The sequence below is a fragment of the Canis aureus genome, chromosome 4 (assembly GCF_053574225.1).
Source record: "Canis aureus isolate CA01 chromosome 4, VMU_Caureus_v.1.0, whole genome shotgun sequence".
Classification (NCBI taxonomy): domain Eukaryota; kingdom Metazoa; phylum Chordata; class Mammalia; order Carnivora; family Canidae; genus Canis; species Canis aureus.
Genome location: NC_135614.1, coordinates 3,867,008 through 3,888,766, shown reverse-complemented (window position 1 = coordinate 3,888,766; position 21,759 = coordinate 3,867,008). Strand labels below are relative to the sequence as shown.

The window sequence follows — 21,759 nt, the reverse complement described above, 5'->3', positions numbered from 1 at the left end:
GACAAAATAATTAGCAGAAATGGAAAAAAGTAGGTCAATCTGATTTCTGATTCAGTTATCTCTTACAGGTGGTCAGCAAGCATATGGTGTTCTCATTTGTTCCATTTATGGATTTGTACCCTTCAAGTTTTTTTGTTCAGCAGATACATCTATCTTATTGGGACAGGTTTATTCCATGTGATTTTTTTCTAATAGTTTAGTCCAATTATTATCATTTTAAAAACCTATAAATCAGAGACACAATTAGCCAATGACTTAAATTTGGGCCTTAGCATGCATATTCTTAAGATTTTTATGTCTGTATGTATACTAGGCATCTATAAATATAATAGGCCTTATGTACTTTTCACTTGGGAAAGGTCTATTTTTCTGAATAGCTAGGCTCATTTTTTCTACTATCCTAGTTGAGTAGCTTTTAAAGCCACTGCTGATGATTTCAAGGATTGGTCTGTGAGAATCTATTAGAATTATTTACTAAGATTTGAATTGAGTTGAATAAGAAATAGTTAACATAGCAGAAAGTAGTTGTTTCTCTAACCAGTTGTTTAAAGGAAACAAAACAGAGTACTCAGGGCCTTAACAAGATATCCTCTTGTATCGCTTTTTGTTTGATTTCCTCAAAGTCTGATATAGTATACTGTATTTTATTTGCTTTCCAATGACCCTAAAGAGTTCTCAAAGCTTGGGCAGGAACTATTTGCTGTTGACAAATGCATACCTCTTTGTTAATGAGATCATTTCTCTGTGTAACTAACTTGAGTTTTGGGGGGAGCTGCTGGTTATACTGATTTTATAATACTTTTTATCAAGTAAGGAGTCTTTAAAACACTTGAATCATCTCTATTTAATTTCCCTCTTTTATAATTCTCATTTCATACAACAGAAAGTCAAAGAAAAATATTTTAAATGTGATTTAGCAATATTTCTCTGCATAAATTCCACAGTATATTTGTAAATAGTAAAACATGGTTGAGCTTAGGCTATTAATCATCTGTGTAAACCTGCCTTACTAAGTTGTCTAATTTAGGATTTTTGATTGATTAATACTTTTGTTCTGAGTCCAGAATGAAGCATATTTGTTATTCATTCCAGACAAGAAAATGCACAAAGCAGATAATTTACCTGCTTTTATTTCTGTAACACATTCTTTGTGTGACAAAGTGAGTGAACTGGATTAAATGAGTCCCTTTTGTTCATGCGTTAGTCACTGGTCAAGAAATCTTGATGTACACAGAGATGCAGGAAGGGGATTTGGCACAAAGATGGGCAAAACTGGAGACTTTCTCTCAGGGAGTTTTTAGCTGCCATAGGAAAGGGACTGAGAGCCATATGTGATCAAATTCAGAATAAAGACCACTCAGGACTCCAAAATGCAGTTGTTAGCTGAGGACCCCAGGGAAAGACTTCACAGAGTTGGTTCACTAGGGATCCTGAAATTAGAAACACTGAAACTCTGATGCATTCTGTGAAACTTCAAGCCCTCAGGGGAGAAAAGTCAGAGGAGATGAAAGGATGGAACACTAGGTAAAGTAGGCTTTCTGTGTCAGGGAAGGAATGGGAACAGTATCAAAGCAAATGGAATCCTTTTATGGGCTTTAGGAAGAGGAGTAACCTGGGGAGGTCACCCTTGTAGACATCTGTCATGAAAGAAATTGGGAAGATGAATGGGCATGAGTCACCAATTCAGAGAATGGTTATGGTAATTTAGGAGAGGTGGGTTTGAGGAAGGCCCTTTGGATGGAGGATGTGGTTGTGAGAGATCCTGGAGGCCCCATCCTGTTGTGTGGAAAACACAATAGCTTTACAGCCTAGATATTTCTTTTCAGTTTCTAGGGCAGGAGACTGACTAGATAAGGTTGTCTTTACCAAGACTTGCTCAGGAGTTGGGAGGAGAGGAAAGGTTGAGTTTAAATTTAGATCCATTGTGTGTTAAGTTGCTTTTGAGACATTCCATATTACAAGCAGAAGTTTTAAGAAATATGGCTTTGAGAGTTGTTAGCTTATAGCAGAAGCCATTGAAACGGCCAAAATTACCCAGATGAACATAGAAGGTGAAAAAAGAAAAGAGAATTTAAGTTAAATCCCTAAAAACAAAAAAAAAAAAACCATACCAACAAAAAAAAAAGTGAAACAGAACAAAATAACAACAGCAAAAAACCTAACAACAACATTTAAAAGTCCATCAAGAGCAAATAACCAGGAAAGGACCCTAACAAGTTCAGAGGGAGTCAGGAAGACCAAATGCATTCAAGTTAAGGAAAAAGGAATTTGGGTAGTGATGGGAAAGCCTCTGGAACAGTTAGTGGGGTCAAGGCTTATGAACAAGGGAAATCGATACAGTGGGAAGCAGAGGCCTTCATTTCTGGAAGCTAACTAATGCACAGGAGATCTGAAGCATAGCCACAGGCTGCTGGGGAGGAGATGCTACAGAGCAAGGGGTTCAAGACGAGACCAGAGCGAGGCCCCTGCAGTGGGGCAGGCTCTGCTCTGAGAACACTGGCCAAACCATGAGCAGGGAGCTCAAAGCTCCTTGTGCTGAAAATGGGGGAACCGACAGTGTGGGATAGAGCCTACAGAAGGCTTGTGGGCAGACACAGTTGATATTCTGGTTTGCTCTGAAGTAGAAGAAATGGTCATTTTATGATCTTAAGGGGATGATGATAGGATAGGAACTTGGGAAAAAGAAAGTTTGAAATACCTGTCATGAATAAGAGGGATGGGAGCCAGGTGAAGGCATGCCAGGTCTTGCTGCATTTTGAAGCCCAGCATGAAATGTTTGCTTGTGTCAGCTAGAAACAAGAAATCTGGCTGTCACTGTCAGTCAGTTCTTTCATTGAACACAGTTTATTTTTATGTGTGTTTCTCTAGCTCTTAATTTGCCAACTAATGTGGAAGATGTTTGCCCAAATATACCATCTTTGGAGAAACTCATGGAAGAAATTGTGGAATTAGCTGAGTCTGGCATTCGCTACACACAAATGCCACATGTAATGGAAGTCATACTGCCCATGCTTTGCAGCTACATGTCTCGTTGGTGGGAGCATGGACCCGAAAACAATCCGGAAAGGGCTGAAATGTGCTGTACAGCCCTGAACTCTGAGCACATGAACACACTTCTGGGAAATATATTGAAAATCATATATAATAACTTGGGAATCGATGAGGGCGCCTGGATGAAGAGGTTAGCAGGTAAGAATTGGAAAAGAAATGCACCACTTGAATTTGTATTATTTCCAAAAGGGCTTGAAATCAGAAAACTAGGGGTGTCTGGCTGCCTCAGTCAGTAGAACACATGACTCTTGATCTCAGGGTCATGAGTTCGAGCCTCACATTGGGTGTAGAGATTACCTAGATAAATAAATTTTTAAAAATGAAGTACAGAAGACTTGGATTTTCCTATCTTAGTCTTTATTAATATTTTCTTCACTTCTCAAGAACTATTAAAATATGTTTTCTGTCATGCTGTTCTTTAAAAACATGTATATTTAATCAAGCATCAGAGAACTTGCTACATCATTACAACTTTTTTGCTGTTGTTACAACTTTTAAGCAAGTTGCAACAAGACTGTTCCTGATTGAATAGTCTCTGTAAGATTAATCAGTAAATGTAGCCATAAAAACTAATGATTCTGTAGACAGAGACAAAAATAAAGATGGATTTTGAAACAACCCTGTTTTAGCAATTCATCCTATTAGGAGTGGGGGAGAAAAATCAAAACATGCAGTCAAAAATTTGCATTTGTTTATCTATCATTGCACTATTTACATTGGATAATGGGAAGCAATTTTTTAAAAAGATTTTATTTATTTATTTGAGAGAGAGAGAGTGATAGAGAGTATAAATGGGGTTGAGGGAGAGGAAGAAGCAGACTTCCCGCTGAGCAGGGAGCCCAATGTGGGACTCAATGCCAGGATCCCCAGATCACAACCTGAGCTGAAGGTGGATGCTTAACTGACCGAGCCACCCAGGTGCTCCAGGAAGGAATTTCAAGGACGAAAAGAAGGGTTCTTAAAAAATTGAATTCAGAAATAAATAGATAAATAAAATTATTCATTTATTTTAAAAACTCCAAAGTAAACACCAATGTCTTACTCATTTGGGTAGGGTATTTTCTCTTTTATACATTTATTATTAGTAAATGAAAAAACAGTGTCCTAGCAATCTAATTCTCCCATTGGGACAAGGATGGGGAAGCAGAAATGATACAACTGGATGTACTCCCATGATTATTCGGTGGTACATATTCCTTGTAAAGAAAGGGCCATAGGAACCTTTTCCATTTGGGGATTTTTCTTCTTCTTTTTTGTGAAAATAATTGATTTCTGAAGTGAATGGACATGTTTTTGAGGTTTTGTTTTTTTTTTTTTCTATTCCGAATTAGCTGCCAATTAAAAAAAAAAAAAGAAAGCGGATCAAATTCAATTCAGTAATCATTTTTAAACAGCAACTGTGCAATTAGGTTTGGGACTCGAGAAATAGAAGTGGCATGGGCTGAATCCTGAAAGAAGCCAAGTGCTGGGGGTAGAGGATCCAAAAATCATGCTACAATTGTAATTATAATCTATCTTCATTTTAATGAATATTGATGCAGAGCAGAATATTAATGTCTGTCTGTCTTCAAACAGTTTTTTCACAGCCCATTATAAATAAAGTGAAACCTCAGCTCCTGAAAACTCATTTCTTGCCATTAATGGAGAAACTCAAGAAAAAAGCAGCAATGGTGGTGTCTGAGGAGGACCATCTGAAGGCTGAGGCCAGGGGGGATATGTCTGAGGCAGAACTTCTCATTCTTGATGAGTTTACCACACTGGCTAGAGATCTCTATGCCTTCTACCCACTCTTGATTAGATTTGTGGACTATAACAGGTACGGTGTTCAAAAGTGATTATTTCTCTGATTCGGTCATGACCTTGGTGGGTTCCTATGTCCCAGTGGAATTGCTTCATTGACTATGTGATGAGCCTATCCATGATTGTGACATTACCAAATGTTTATAGACAAGGTGATTTTCACCAAAAGCATCTCAGAATTACAGTGGAGCATGCTATCTTCTGCAGGTAAAAGTTAGCAGTTTGACAGTTGCAATGTTTAAATTGTTTTAAATGTTAAACAAATGTTAAACAAATATACTCTGAAGCTACTTATGAGCTCTGTGGGCAGCACTCTGGTTCTTAGTTTACTGGGTTTTAAATTTAACAATGAGTGGGTGATTAAAAAAAATTAACTTGAACGAATAATTGATAAACCATTTATTATGTAATCTAGGGCAAAGTGGCTAAAAGAGCCTAACCCAGAAGCAGAGGACCTTTTCCGCATGGTGGCCGAAGTATTTATCTATTGGTCAAAATCTCACGTAAGTAGGAAAATATCGACAGTGCTTCCTGTTTGGTTTACATTAAGGGCTTTCAAGTTTTTAACCAATTTTCCAGTCCCCTGAGTAAATACCTATGCTAATGTTTCTCAAGCTTGCTTCCCTAGGTATCACTAAACTGGTGTGAAGAGAGAACAGATTCACCTAGGTAGTTTGAATCAGTATAAAGCTTTTGGGTTTGAGAATTTATGTTCAGAAAAAAAATCACAGGAGTTTTTATTTGCACTCCATAATTTTTTTTTCTGTTTGCCTCTATATCTTAGGGAGCCCTCACGCCTAGTTTGAAAAATGCTGAAATGGACTTTTGTTTTTCAATCACAAGATACACTTGTTTACTTGTAAATGTACGGCTTCTTTAAATTGGTTCCAGCAGGCACACACTTTTTTTTCTACAGGAGTTTAGTTTTGCTCACATGTTAGAGTGAAATATAGCTCCTGCCGAGAGTCATGTGGATAGGATTTATAAAGTGCATCTTTAGTGAATTTTCATTATTTTGTATGTTGCACGTAGAACTCTATATTTTTAAATCTGAAAAATATTTTAATAAGAACAGTATAGTATTCTGTAATTATTTCAAATAACTAGCAGAATACAGATAAGCAAGCATTTGTTATCCCAAGCGATTTCAAAAGCTTAGAATTTTTGTGTCAATTATAAGTCGATGGCACTTTGTAAATGGGAGACTCCGAAAAAGTAAAAATAAAACCTCAACCTCAGCTTCACTATTTGAGGTGACTTCCCAATTTATTTTATCAAATTGTTATACAAATTCTATTACTTTAGAAATATCATATTTTTTAAAAAATAAAATTTTCTTACTTAATCTTTAAGATAATAAATACTGTTTCTTGCTTACCTCTGAGGAGTCTGTCAAACTGGATACCAAAATGTATATAAAATATAATTACACTGAAATAATATGTGGAATGTTTTTTTTAATATATGCATTTATATTGTCACATTGACTTTCATTTTCTATGATATCTAAAATTCTTTTAGATCCTTTAAGTTCCTCTAGATAAAAGCAAATGGTTTCTGAGCCTATGTAACTCATGTTGAGGGAGTGCATTAGATCATTTGGGGTGCTTCTGAAGGAATATTTGAAATCCGGAGCCCAGGAGTAAGTCACTTAAGAAAACTAAAAACTGCATATTTTTCCCTGGAAAACTGAGAATCTTCAACTTCATCAATCACCAAAATACAAAAAAAAAAAAAAAAAAAAAAAAGCTTCTTTCAATTTATATGCAAGACAAAATTTGGGACAAGTATTTGGAGTCACAGTCAGTAGTATTTTTAGTATTTATCACAGTCAGTAGATTTTTAGATGAATGCTAATGATAATTTCAGGAGTAAGAAAAAAATCTGAATATTTACTTTTGAACCTCATGAGTATATTTAAAACACAAATCTGTTAGTATGTGTCCTATACATTCTTCCCCAAATATTTAAAGGTGGAAACTCTATGAGCAACCATTTATCATGAATAGTAAAATCAGAATGTTAATGTGAGCTGAATGAAAGTGAGAGCTTAGTCTTTTCACTGTCCTTCATACAAAATATTTTGTTACTCATCAATTATTAACATATTTGGATACTTACTAGGAAATTATTTTATTTGGTTCTTGCTCATCCAAAAGAGGAAGGCATATACTTAGTTCATTAACTTCTTTTTTAAAACTGGTTATTTCTGCTTTCATTCTGTGTTTGCTTCCTTTACTACCACTGCTCAAATACTTGACTTTGCATGTGTTATGAAGTTCCTGAATTAAAAATGAGTAAAATAATGGTATAGTAATTGAAAAAGTAGATGAAACATCTGACAGAATGGAGTTCATCAAAGTTATTTGTGCCCTGTGTTTCTCCCAAGAAGCAGTATATGCTTTTCAGCAGCTAAATTGGGATTTGAATACTCACTCTACCTCTTGGTAGGTGTGTAACATTGGTTACACACTGAACTGAAATATTCTTGATCTATAAACATTGGGGTGCAATATAAAAAATAGTGAAAGGGATTATGGGGGAAAAGAGAGAAAATGGGAAAAATCAAAGAGGGTGACAGAACATGAGAGACTCCTAACTCTGGGAAAGGAACGAGGGGTAGTGGAAGGGGAGGTGGGTGGGGGGTTGGGGTGATTGGGTGATGGGCACTGAGGGGGACACTTGACAGGATGAGCACTAGGTGTTAAACTATATGTTGGCATATCGAACTCCAATAAAAATATATACAAAAAAAAAAGAAATATTCTTGATCTAAATGTTCCCACTTTTGAAGCATACATGTTTATCTCTAGTTCCCAGAATTGTTGCCCCAAGCCAAACACTATCATTGGATATTTAACAAATATTTGTTCTCTTTCTTGGTAAGTCTTATATATCAAATTACAACTTACCTTTGTAGAAACTTTTCGGTCCTGTATAACCTTTAATTACATGGACTTCTTATCTATGAGATACATAACTGAAATTTTCTTTGCAACTTCTCAGAATTTCAAAAGAGAAGAGCAGAACTTCGTGGTACAGAATGAAATCAACAACATGTCTTTCCTTATCACTGACACCAAGTCAAAGATGTCAAAGGTACTACTAGAATCTCTTTCACTGTTCTAGAAAATTTCTGAATGTAACTTTCACTGGTTAATTTTTTCTACATTTTTGAAGGTGTATAACTGAGATTTTATAGATTTTATAATGTTTACTGATTAAACACACACACATACACACAGTTTTAAGAGTATTACCCCGGATTTTTTTAAGTAGGTGTGGTAAGACACACAGACATAGAAATGACTTCATGAAGGAAGAAGTTTTTATTCACAGTTCCCTAGAAACAGAGGGCATGGCATGTGATGGGGGCATGTGGCAAAGCAGCATTGTCAGTCTTGTGGCAGAGAGAACAAGGGGGAAAAGTTGGGCAGGAACCTTTATTGTGGTTTCTGTGGGAAAGGACAGGCGAAGCAGGGTAAGAAACCTTAGGATTGGCTAGCTAATCTCAATGGGCTCTGGGCATAGGGGGCATCCTAGTTGTCTAGTACCTAGCCCTGGGGTGATTAGGGCAGGTGGATCGAAACCCTCAGTGAAAGGGACTCCTACTCCCCTGAACCCCAGGAATGACTAGTGCCTGTCACCTGCTTCATTGGTGGCCACTAGGACGGTTGAATAGCATCACTCACTGCTCCTCGTCTTTTTTAGAGTTTTGAAAGCCACATATTTGACATTATTACACATGAATTAAAAGCTAAGCCTCGCTGAAGTTTTACTTAAGTAGAACATCTGTCCACCTGCTAGGCTATTTATGTGACTGTGCTCTTGAAACACACATGAAAGATGGGAACTTTTCTCTCCTCTGGGCTATTAGGAAGCCTGAAGAGTGAGCTGATGCTGTCATGAGATGCTGTGCTAGGAGTACATATCACATGGATGTTTTGAACTGAAAACCATTAGTGAATGTCTCTACTTTGACAGCATGTAGTGAACTTAGGACAGTGTTAATAAAGGCATAGAGAGAGAGCAAAAGGGTCCATGTTTCCTTTTGGAGGATGAGGATTCTGGTCTATTGTAAGACTCAGAATAAGTGAAGTCTTTAGAGCAGAGGGCTGCATATCCTGACACAGACATCCTCATCCCTCTTTTTCCTCATTTATACTCAGTGATTCTCAAAGCATATGCTCAATGTGCTGTGTATCCTCTAAGCTAGACTGGGGCATCTGTACAAATTGACTAGGAGCAACATTTATACTCCTTTTTGCAAGAAGAAAATTCAAAGTAATGGATAGAAGCATCTTAATGCTTCCCCCCAGGCTCCCCCCCACCCCAGCCACTAAATTTCCTCAAACCTTTCAGTCTCTTTACCATATGACTGCTGACATTCTGAGACAGGATACATAGCATATAACAGCAATATTGATGAAGTATTTAGAAATTAGTGATTATGCTTTGCTTCTTTGTTGTTAAGATTTGTTGTTGTTGTTTTCATCTGCATTTGTGCTTAAAATTTTATATTGCAGAAGTACCATAAACTTTTTTTCCTAGAAGTAATGTTTCTAAGTTTAGATAATGGAGTCCAATACACTAATATGTTTTATTGTTTCACCAAAGCAATCATGATGTCCGTGTGTTTCAGCATTTGGGCAGATTTGAGAGTCACTATGCTCACCAAAGTAGCATCCTAACTATACTTTCATCAGTGTTGTTGAGGTCTCTGTCAACCCCAAATGGCATGAAGGTCCCAAGAGTAGGATATATTCAGGAGATGAGTAACATCTTTCCCAAAAGTTATACTGCTCAGGTTTAGTGCAAGAATGGATAACAGGAGGGTAACCTTAGGTCTTACATCTGAAGATGAAATGGACAGGGAGGTGTTCCCCCATGCAATGCTGAGAACAGAACAACGCAGAAGGTTTCAGGGCTTCCTCTGACAAAGCCTCAAACTGTCTGCCCGAGACATCATAGTGACCAATCAGTCCATCCCCCAGAATCCAGAAGAGAAAAGGACTCTTTTGAATGGAGATTCAGATCCAAACAAAAACAACAGAACAAATTGTCATGTGTCAGTCTTCAGCAAGGCATCTAAGCAAAGATGACTGCTGTTTACATGGAATACCATTTCCACACTTAGAAAATATTACAGAAAATAGATGACTATAGATAAAATATGGAGATAGGTGACTGAAGCTAGCTGACCAACTCGGAATATGGTAATCTGGGATTGGGAGCTTCATTTTGACTTAAAATGTATGTAGCCCATAAGGCAGAGAGAGGCAATGCATACTAAATTGGCCATAATGCTCTCGGGAGGAGGTGACCATGCATGTGTAGTGTGGAGGCCTTTCTGTGCCTTTTCTGGAAGGTGGGGAATGGTGCTGCCAACTACAGTTGTTAACTTATAGGGTGGTGAGTGCCCTCCCTCCACTGAGGCCTGTTTCTTTCTGCCCCTGCTCTTGCCCTGAGCCCTTGCTTACAGCGGAGCTATGGGTACCTCTGTGACTTCTTTTAGACCAAACATTCTACAAAGCCAGGGAATGTGTTTTACTGACTTGGTAACTCTAAAGCTCAATGCAGTGCTTGGTGCATAACGGCTACTTTGTTAACATGGATAAATCAAATTAACATTTAACTCTGAGGAGTTTGAAATTTGGTCCTTAGCCTAAACATTTGTCTGTCTTATTTTACTGTTGTTTTTCCAGACTCATTGTTGCATTCATACAAAATATATAATTTTGTGTCACTCCATGGCTAGCATTGCTGATGTTTTTAATTTCATAATTTGTTTTAAAAACAGACAGCATCTATTACAAATTTGATTAGTTTGTTGGGATAAGAAAAAACAGTGGGTTTTGCCTATTACATTATAGATTGTATCCTATTTTGTATTAAGATTTCCGTTCCTGTTGAAATGTAGTGACCGGCCCTAGTTATTTAAAGTGATTTGATGAATTTCTGATATTGCAACCTGATTATCAGCATAGCATGAGTTAACACCTGATCATGTCACAGAATTAACATCTGTTTTTTGTGTTGAGGACGCTGGAAATCTACTCTCTTAATGACTTTCAAGTAGATAACATTGTATCTTTAGCTATAGTCACTCTCCTGTACCTTAGATCCCCAGAACTTATTTGTCTTTAAACTGGAGGTGAGTACCCTTTGATCAACATCTCCCCATTCCCCAACCTTCCCAGTCCCTGGGAACTACCACTCTGCTCTCTGTTTTTATCAGTCTGGCTTTTATAGATTCTACATATATGTGATATCACATGATATTTGTCTTTCTCTGTCTCACTTATTCACTTAGCATAATGCCCTCATGGTTCATCCATGTTGTTGCAATGGCAGGATTTCTTTCTTTCTCAGGGTTGAATAATATTCCACTGTGTGTATATATCCATACACGAACACATAGGTTGTTTCCATATCTTGGCTATTGTGAATAATGCTGCAGGGAACAGGAGGGTGCAGATATCTCTATGAGACCTTTTTTTCATTTCCTTTGGATGAATGCCTGGTAGTGTATTTGCTGGATAAATGGTTCTGTTTTTAATGTTTTGAGGAACCCCTATACTGTTTTCCACAGTGGCCTCGCCAATTTACATTACCACAAACAGTGCAGAAGGATTCCCTTTTCCCCACATCCTCACCACCATTTGTTATCTCTTGTCTTTTTGATCATTAGGCTCACTTTTTATAATTAATATATCTAAAATATTTTTTAAAACCATTAATAAATATCTAGGATTTATTTTGTTCTAGTAGGCTATTTCAGTGTAGGGATATTGGAAAATTCTTCCCTTTTTTCCCTATCTTCTATTAAATTTTAGATTATCTTAGGTGAAATTATTAGGACTATTTTTCTCTGTGTGTGAGAGATCCTACTCCCCTCTTTAAGTATGCTCATATATTGACCATGCTATTGCATGTTCATCTCTGATTCAAATGTTAGGAATTGGTCAAATATTAAATAGCATTCAAATTCAGTAGTTTTAGCAGTTCTGCTCAAATTACCGAGCCACTCCTATGGGCAAGGCAAAATGCTTGGTTCTGAATATACTGAAATGAAGAAAACAAGTTTGACCACTGCCCGATATATTAATTTCTTTTTTTCAGTTTATAGATTTCCCATGGTATACAATGCAAGATTATTGCTTGAGCAGAAGTAGGAATTTATTTATCTACTGTTTCTCAAAATTGAGCAATTTATAGTTACCCTTAGTGTTGATTTTAATTATTTTTATTATATGGTCACTTAAATATTTATAAATATCAAACCAGGTAAAAGTTCCTCATGCTTATACAACCATAAAATCAAAAGAACTTTTCAAGTTAGAATCAAAGAAAACTGCAACATCAACAAAATTTAGACATCAAAGTACTGTGTGATACTGTTTTGCTGAAGCTAAATTACCAGAATGGGATAGAAATATGTTTTCATAATTTATATCAATTTGTTTAATTTTTAGGATGTTGGTTCCCTATTTGGATAATTATTTTTATCACTGTGGTTGAATTTCCCTTTAGCAGAGAGCTCGTTTAAAACCACTGATCCATTATTTTTATGTGTTAATCAATTTAATAGTGCAAGTAATTATTCATTGGATTTTTTCTACTAAACTTACTGAAAATAATCTCTTACAAACTAGTAAAGATAGCAATAGGATCCATGCAATAAGTACTCTCTTTGGAAAGTGAATACGGTTTCTATTGCTATAGTTCAGGTATTATAGATTTGATATACCAGTATGTAATATTTGTCATAGTAATTACATTATATACTATTGATATATAAGCTACCATTTCTTGATGATGTCTCAATTATTTTACTACTTAATGTGAAAAAATTCTCTTAACATGTTGTGATAGATTTTGTCTCTTTGCAGGGAAAGGAAATCATTTCTGTTTCTTTTTCTCAGGAGGCCAAAACTATTATAGTATGTCATTATCTGGAAAATGCCTTCAATGTTTGATTTATTGCCACAAGGAAATTTAATATGCACAAAGTAGATATGGGACAATTACTTTGATTTTTATATTTGAGTATGCACTCTTAATAGAATAATACTCATTACCCAATGAAAATTAGACTCTGCATTTAAGGTGACCCTAGGCATGAACATAAAATTCAGCAAAAATCATAAAAGAACCCTGAAGTAGCATGGTTGTATTCAGATGTAAACAGGTCATCCAGAGACAATCCTGAATACTTATGTTACACCAATTAGTATATTACATCTGGTTCCCCTAAAGAGTGATTAGTGTCCTAGGGAGACAAGTCTGTGGCCTATACAAAAGGCTAACATTATTTTATAATAGTTTTTTATATACTGTGTGCATGTGTGACAGAGAGTTTATATTTCAAAGCAAGTATCTGTCAAAACAAAAATAAACCATATAGTCTTACATTTTTCCTCTTAAGCATTGAAAACTCTAAAACACACAATACCTAAAAAAATTGCCATGGATTTCTCATATATCCATCTGCTTCTGTAAAATCACAATGTGCATTTGCCTTCTAAAAGTATGTAGAATGCACACAGATGAATGGTAATGACTTGGGAACCTGAGACTAGGGCTTGGAAATTAGCAAGAGATGCTAAGAAGGAAAGGAAAAGGATTCTCAAACATAGGGACTCACAGAAAATAAGGAAGATGGAACCATAGTCAAGTTAGAAGAGGTTCATAGTTCTGAACGTGAGAAAAACAGTTACAGATCCCAACACGTAGCTTTATTCCGTAGGCAGCTGTTTCTGATCAGGAAAGGAAGAAAATGAAGCGCAAAGGAGATCGATATTCCATGCAGACTTCTCTTATTGTGGCAGCTCTGAAGCGCTTGCTGCCCATTGGGTTGAACATCTGTGCCCCTGGGGACCAGGAGCTCATCGCTCTGGCCAAAAACCGATTCAGTATGGTAAGTGTCCTGTTCATACCACTGATGACAGTCACTTGACCTCCAGACTCTCAAATGTTCATACTCCTTTTTCTCCCTGCTCTGTGTCAATATTTCATTTGCATTAAATGTTTAGGCAGTTTTGCTGCATAAACTCTAACGTTCAGATACAAAGACTGCCTATTTTTTTGAAGCTATTATTTTATTTCTAAATGATGTTAATCACCTCCAGGGAATATTAAGGAATCAAACAGAAAAGATGCAAACAAGTTCCTGATAGTGAAAAAAAATGGATTTCATATGAACTCCTATATAAAATTTGTCATGAGAATTATATCCAAATTTATGAGGGGTAATTTTTCAGTGTTAAAAGAATCATGTCATGTACTGTGCTGAGTGTGGTTGGGTAAGTGTTGACTCATAAATCAGCAGTTCTCATTTGCAAGCTTCAAAATTTAAGTCTCCAAGATCTCTTCATTGCCTCTGTTTTTTCTCTTCATGGCTACACAGATGCAATTTTACAAAAATATACACTGGGATTACTATTTTCTATTTAGGAAAATTGGAGGACGTATTCTTCCTCCGCCTGTTCCCACACTGAAGCACCTCTCTGTATATGCAGAAATACCATGAGATAAGCAGATTGAGGAGAGGTTGTGGCAGAGTTGAATGCATGGGTGCAGTTCTTTTGGCTGTTGTTCTAGTGTTTGGATATACTCTAGTATCAGGATATGCTCCAGTATGAGGATATGCTCCTTGTTATTACTGGACCATGAGGGATATCATTAAGGGCCAAAATTACTTTGTGGAGATTTCAGAGAATGATGGAGACATACTTGTGTTTGAACCTAGGGAACATGTTTCTGCCTCACTCCTTGTAAACTGGAAATTCTGTTCCATTGAGCCTTAAGGCACTTACTGGAGAATGAAAGTAGGTTGTTATCTTGTTTCTAATCACAGCAGTATCAAGAAATTACCTGAAAAATAACACCGCCCAAATTTGTGACATGCATTTAAGTCCTATAAATATGTTTATTCAGATATATACTATTTCAAAAGAGGTTAGAATTATTTCTATTGAATTGTGACAGTTGATGCATTGTAAGACTTCTTTTAGGTAACATTTATTTCTTGACAGAAAGACACTGAGGATGAAGTACGAGATATAATTCGCAGTAATATTCATTTACAAGGCAAGGTAAGCCAAATTTAAGTACATTTAGTGTTTACAAATTAATCTCTCTTTAGTACTACAAATAATGTTACTTTAGCAATTAAAGTGGAAATTATTATTTTAATCCTTTATTCTACTTCAAATCTTTTTATTTTAGTTTAATTAATCAAATCTTTAATTTAATTAATCAAATCTTTTTATTTTAACCCTTTATTCTACTTTAAATCTTTTGCTATTGAAGACTCTCAAGGTAACAAATGATGTTCTTTTTTTCAAATGATGCATTTTTAAAGTAGATCATCTAAGATTGTAAAACTTCAAAGAAAATATGGCATCATTTGAAATAAAGGTTGGAAATTTCCTTCATCAGTTGAGTTTGAAGACTTTTGGGATATGGAGACAGGTGTCCATAAGAATTTGAACTTTTACATCTCATGTCCAGAAACTCACTATGTGCACCTAAGAGTCATTAGTACATAGGAGATATTAAGCATTGCTGTAATAGGAATAAATGAATTTACCTAGGGAAGCAAAGGAAAACATGAATGGAAACCAAGAGAACAGCTACTTATCAATGTTGGGTAAAAACATTTGGTAGAAATATTTTTTATAGTCCAGTAAGCATTTACTATTATTTGGAATATTTTTCATACTAGGAGATACATTGTTCATTTGTTTATGGAAACTGCTGTACAATGTCAGAAGTCTAGCAATTTATTATTTTGATTCAGTGTATTTGCTTCTGGAGAAGTCTCCCTCTTGGAGAATTTTTTCAAATAGGAAAATGTCCAAGCGCCAAAAAATAGTGACTACAGTATAATGTTTACTTTTTGGGTACTAAAATGTTTCTTTCCAAGATCAAAACCATATTATTTTTCTTTTAACACTTAGAATTCCAGGATGGTAAATGTGAGAGACATGCCTTTCCAATATTCACATGAAACAGATACTAATTTGGAGCAAATTCCATGTGCACTTTATATGTACTCAGTCATTCATTTAGTTATACACTTATCTAGAATAGGAGATGAATTCCTACTAGAGTTGATCTCTTTTCAGATCATTCAAAAGACTGAATATTTTAAAATATAGTAGTAAAGCTTCCAACTAAACCTCAAGTGAAAGGTTTTGCTACATACATGGGTTTTTGAGGAAAGCATGTACTCCCTGAAAGGGTCTCCCAGGGGACTCAAGACCACACTTGGAGAACCATGGTCTAGGACAACCACTACTGAGTAGAGTCAGGATCAGGAGATGTTAAGTACCTCTTAAGAAAAGGAAAGTTCTGTGCTTCTCTTAGGAAATAATCAAAAAAAAAAAAAAAAAAAAAAGGTTGTCTTGTAAAAGCAGAAGGAAATTCTTCCATTATATTCTACAGGTTACTTGTAGGAGTACATAGACAGTTTATATTGTGTACTGGGGAATCAGGAAGAGGAGACTAGAGAAAAAAAACATGTTTATAATCAACATTTCACTTCTAAATGAATTAGATTTGAAAATAAAGCAGTAATGAATACATAAATTTTCTTTTTGACACTTGAGTCTATACTTGTGCTAGGAGTTAGGTACACATATTATGGAGCCATACAGACTTACAGAAGATGAATTATTTTGTTCCTAAATACCTTCTTGAATATATTGTACTGAAATTGTAGGACTGGTAATACGGGGAGCCAGAAGGAGTAATTTTATATTAAAATAGAGATTCTAAAAAAAAAAAAAAAGAATAAAGATCTACTTGTTTTGCCAAATACAAGTAAACATGTGTATTAAAATATGGAAGTACCAGGCAGCCCTGGTGGCGCAGTGGTTCAGCGCCGCCTGCAGCCCAGGGTGTGATCCTGGAGACCCGGGATCAAGTCCCCCATCAGGCTCCCTGTGTGGAGCCTGCTTCTCCCTCTGCTTGTGTCTCTGCCTCACTTTCTCTCTCATGAATAAATAAATAAAATCTTTAAAAAATAAAATAAATAAAATAAAATAAAATAAAATAAAATAACAATAAAATAATAAAATAAAATAAAATAATAAAATAAAATAAAATAAAATATGGAAGTACCAAATACAGTCCTCAGATGAAAAAGGATATGGAGGAAAAACATCTCATTTTACCAAAGGACAAATTGTGTTTACAAGTCATTCAGTGTACAAAACTCTGCCTCTAGGTGAAAGTTATTTTTCACATTTCAAATTATGCTTTCTCAGACTAGGAGTTGTGAAGTTTTAGATGTTGTCCATTTACTTCTGCTTCATTACCCTCTTAGTGGAATTCTTAATGGAAATTTGAAAGGGGAAGAGAAATATAAGGGGATTGCTTTGCCTGTTTTTAATGACATAGTTATTCTATGTTATTTCTTTGAAGTAATGTCATCTATTCCTTGTAAGAATGTTTGCATTTTTCAGTTTGTATGATTTTATAATAATCTTTCTCAAAAGCATGCAGAATTCATGATATAACTCAGGAAATTTGACAGTATTAAAAAGACTCCTTTATTATAGAATATGATTTTATTAGGACTCCAGGGGTTTATAATGGATATCTTTGTTTCAGTGAGACTAAGCTCTGTTGTAGAGCTCCTATATTTACAGATAAGTGTGATCCCATATGCCTGTAACAGTAAGTATGTAGATCTTTCAGTGTTTGTGAAAGGGGAAGAGAAACATAGAAGGTCGCTTTGTCTACTTCATTGATTATATCTGGCTCATCCTTGCAACTTAAGCAAAACTTCACGTCTTCAAGGGAATCTTACCAACTACCAGCGGGTTAGCTTGAAGCTTGAGATACTTTTTTTTTTTTTTTCTCTTGAGTAGCCTTCATCACAATTGCATATATTTAATCTCTGTCTTCCCCACTAGATGATTAATTTCATGAGTATGAGGTCATTCTCCACCCTGATCTCTGCACAGTGTTTTGACACTGAACTACACTAAATAAAGTAGGTTTTGCCCTCTTTATGTTGTAACCTTGTATTTTTGAAACTTTTTCCTTTTTTTCTTCAGTTGGAGGATCCTGCTATCAGATGGCAAATGGCTCTCTACAAAGACTTACCAAACAGGACTGAAGACACATCAGATCCGGAAAAGACCGTAGAAAGAGTATTAGATATAGCAAATGTGCTTTTTCATCTTGAGCAGGTTAGATTCTGCATTCCATTGTATTTGCCTTAACAGTATAAAAGCATTTTAAAGATGATATATGTTAATTATTAGCTGTGGGCCAAAAAACATATCTCTTCACCATCTTCATTATAAAGAATATACAATTCAGGAGTAAGCAAAATTTCCAAGCTTTTAATTTTTGTAGCAATATATAGCTAATATATTTTGGGATATTACCACCTTTGTCTTATTGTCTTTTTCTCAAAATATTTCCAAAATTACACAGATAAATAGGATTACATACCTAATTTTAAATCATTCTAACTAAAATTTCGGGAGTTACCTGACTGCATGTTCTATGTATAATTTTTTTTTATTACTGCTCATAACAACATGTCTGAGATGCTTTCATTAGCTTAATATTTGAAATTTTTTGGTCATTTGCTTCACCTTTCCTTTTATTAGAGATATTTTTTAGTTAATTTGCTCCAAGATCAGCAATAAGTCACTTTTCAAGGAGAACAATGCATTGATATTGAAACTGTGTCAGATTAGTGTTTTCATATAATTTTTCAGTTGTATCCTATTTTAAACTACAAGGTTCACAATGTGTTTGATCTCCTTATCCATTACTTTGTTCAACAGTTCTTAAACAAATAATATTTGAAACATTATCCATCAGTGGCTATATTTTTGTGTGAGGAATCTTCTGGTTTAGGTAAAATATCTGCAATACAGGGACATTGTCTCTATTTCTCCTAGATCCATTCAGCAAAATGATACCAGAGTGAGGGAGCCCAGTGTGAACCCAACATTGTGATCTGTCATTGGGCCTTCATGATAGCCCTCACCTGACATGGCATGTCTCTCATTTTACAATAAACATACTAAAATGGCCTTTGTCATCTCAGAAACTTTGTCACTTAAATGTTTTGCAGAATATATTAGTGTAGCAATAACATTATTCTTTCATTCCTCTTTTACATTATCTGGTGATCTCCCATCCCTGCCTTGACCAGTTAAATAACATAAGGATATCACTTCATGTAGTATCCTTGTAATTTCCTTCTTGCTTACCTAAGTGCCCATCAAACATTAATAACTTCTTCCATGCTATGCAATTTATCACTACACCTGGTGAGATTTAACTTAGGATACCCTTAAACCACATGGCTGTCAACATGTATTTACATTGTCTAACATGACAATATTAATAATATAATAAAATTTAGGAAGCTTAATATTTCCCTAAATATTTCCATAATATCTCATGAAATATTAAATAAATACAAATTATAATTGAGCAGGTGACAAAATTTAAGTTAATGAAGTTTTAAGTGACGTGTAAAGTCATACAGTTGTTTTTCCAGAATGATATACATATTTCAGAAGACTATTAAATGTCTACTTAGTGTCTACCGGAGGATTATTTCTGGCAGCAATACTCTACCATAAGGTTTTTTGTTTTGTTTTTATTTTTAATATAGAGAGGATTGGGGGAGGGGCAGAAGGAGAGGGAGAGAGAGAATCCCAAGTAGGCTCCACACTCAGCGCAGAACCTGAGGCAGGGCTCGATCTCACGACTCTGAGATCATAACCTGAGCTGAAATCAAGAGTCAGATGCTTAACCAACTGAGCCACCCAGGTCCCCACACAGTAAGGTCTTAATTCTTCCTATTTTCATACACATATCCAGATTTGTTTGAATGAATTTTAGGTACGTTAAATGAAGCTTATTGAAATCTGATGATATTTAATTATATTCACATATTATATATTGATAAATATATTCAACTGTAATGAATGAAATCATCTGTAAAGTATTGAGGTTCATTTTATGATGCAGCCATTCCCCCCATGAATGTTTATTGCACGTGCTACCATATGGCAATGTTATACTCTGCAGGTTTTGGGGATTGAATAGTGTCTCTCTACTCAAGTAGGTCATGCTGTAGTAGATCATGTGGCATATAAATATGTCATAATATAGATGTGCTAGGATCCAAAATGTGCTGAATAGACTTATAGAAGGGGTCCAGACTTAATCTAGCTGCGAAGTAGGTGATCCCTATAATCTTAAAAGAGAAATAGGAATTTTCTTGGGAAAAGTTAAGGGGTCAGATTTTAGTTAAGGTCAACTATTCTTCAACTTATTAAGAATATGAGTAAAAAGAATCAAGTATCAAAGAATAGAAAAGAGTGAAAGATGTGCCACAAGAGGCCTTCAATACCTGTATCCTAAAGTTAATTTGTCACTCAGTCATAGAGTAGCTTGTGAAGAGTATTTTCACTTGCTAAACTCAGTGCAAAAACAGTGGGTGTGTAACAGGTATTTGATTTAATTTATCTTCAGTATTAGCAACCTTTGCAGTTGTATATTTTATACTACATATCTGTTCATTCTCCCATCAGAATAACCTGATCCCTTGCAATTTCCTAATACATTCAAGCCACACTGACACATCAGCACCTCCCGGCATTTGGACAGTCAGAAGAAACCTTGCTATTCAGGGACTTTTGATGTATAATAAAATGCTCTGCCAAGTGGTAAGCTTCATGATGGCAGACACTTCTACCATGTTCACTGCTATATCTTCAATGTTTTGGTACTTCATTGTGTTTGTTGACTGTCACCCATACCGATCAGAATACTGTATTCCCACAAAAAGCTAGGCTGTACAACCTGAATCTCAAGATGGAACTCGAATGCATTGGATTTAGTTGAACATTACTACCCTTGATTCACTTAACGTGGTCATCAAGAAGAAAATTGAGGTGGCCAATTGAGGTGCAGAAAGTATTTCTTGATCCTGTGGAGGATGGACCATCACAGAAATAAGTGCTTTCCAATTATACAAGTTGCTTCATTAAAATTTCTAAATCACGATAGTCCAGACATTGTTAATGTTTTCCTCAGGCATTATGACATTCATAGTTTGACCCTTTATTGCAAAGGATAATAGACTTTAGTTTTATTTATTTATTTTTTTAGCTAACATAACATTTTTATTTCTTCCAGAAGTCTACATGTATGCGCCGGAGATATTACAGTCTGGGAAGTACAGTGTTCAATTACCTAGAGACTACTAATTAATTTAGAATTACATGTTGGGTTTTTTTTTTTCCTCTCTAATACTTACAATTAATCTCTTTTTCTCGTCTTGGAGCTCCAAACACCATTAGCTAAATAAATAGCTTGCTTGCCTCATTGACTACAACTTTGAATTCTCATTTGTCCCTCTCTAACAAATAATTACATATTTTAACATTTTTGCAAAATTAAATTCTTTACCTCACTCCTAGTATGTGTTTCCGAAGCCTTGTCATCTCCTCTCCATCCTATTATATTAAGGAACAGTTGAATTTTCGGTTGAATTTCCTGTGTCTGCCTCTATTTGTGTAGACTGCTGCAACTCTTAAGATAAAATTGGTTTAAATGGATACATAAATAAGAATAGGTTCATTTTTTACATAGATAGAAAACATGTTTTAGAACCATAGCCAAATTCTGAAACCATGATTTTATGTAGAATGGTTTTACAGTTCTTTGATTTTAGAGATGACACAGCTTCTTCAGGGCACACTACTAGGGAAATATTCTATTTTGTCTGAAGAAAATATGTAACATTCACAACTATTTCCAGTTTAGCATTGGGTTACTTCTAGGATGTGGGCTTTTCCATAATAATTGTAAGATACTTTTGGAATTGAAATTCCAAAAGTTTTTAATCTAAAAGGC

The 21,759-nt window shown here is 35.4% G+C and overlaps 1 protein-coding gene across 4 annotated transcripts in view; it reads left to right on the top strand.

Moving 5' to 3' along the window:
- RYR2 (ryanodine receptor 2) overlaps positions 1–21,759 on the top strand; it is a 727,449-nt gene that overhangs the window by 608,726 nt on the left and 96,964 nt on the right. For 2 of the 4 annotated variants that reach the window (XM_077894377.1, XM_077894376.1), the window contains exons 68-75: positions 2,869–3,189; positions 4,627–4,867; positions 5,267–5,354; positions 7,858–7,950; positions 13,601–13,771; positions 14,889–14,948; positions 17,922–18,056; positions 21,040–21,076. In XM_077894377.1, the coding sequence (XP_077750503.1) occupies positions 2,869–3,189; positions 4,627–4,867; positions 5,267–5,354; positions 7,858–7,950; positions 13,601–13,771; positions 14,889–14,948; positions 17,922–18,056; positions 21,040–21,076 (1,146 nt within the window). The remainder of the gene's footprint in view (positions 1–2,868; positions 3,190–4,626; positions 4,868–5,266; positions 5,355–7,857; positions 7,951–13,600; positions 13,772–14,888; positions 14,949–17,921; positions 18,057–21,039; positions 21,077–21,759) is intronic. The other 2 variants (XM_077894379.1, XM_077894378.1) reach the window with 1 other exon arrangement.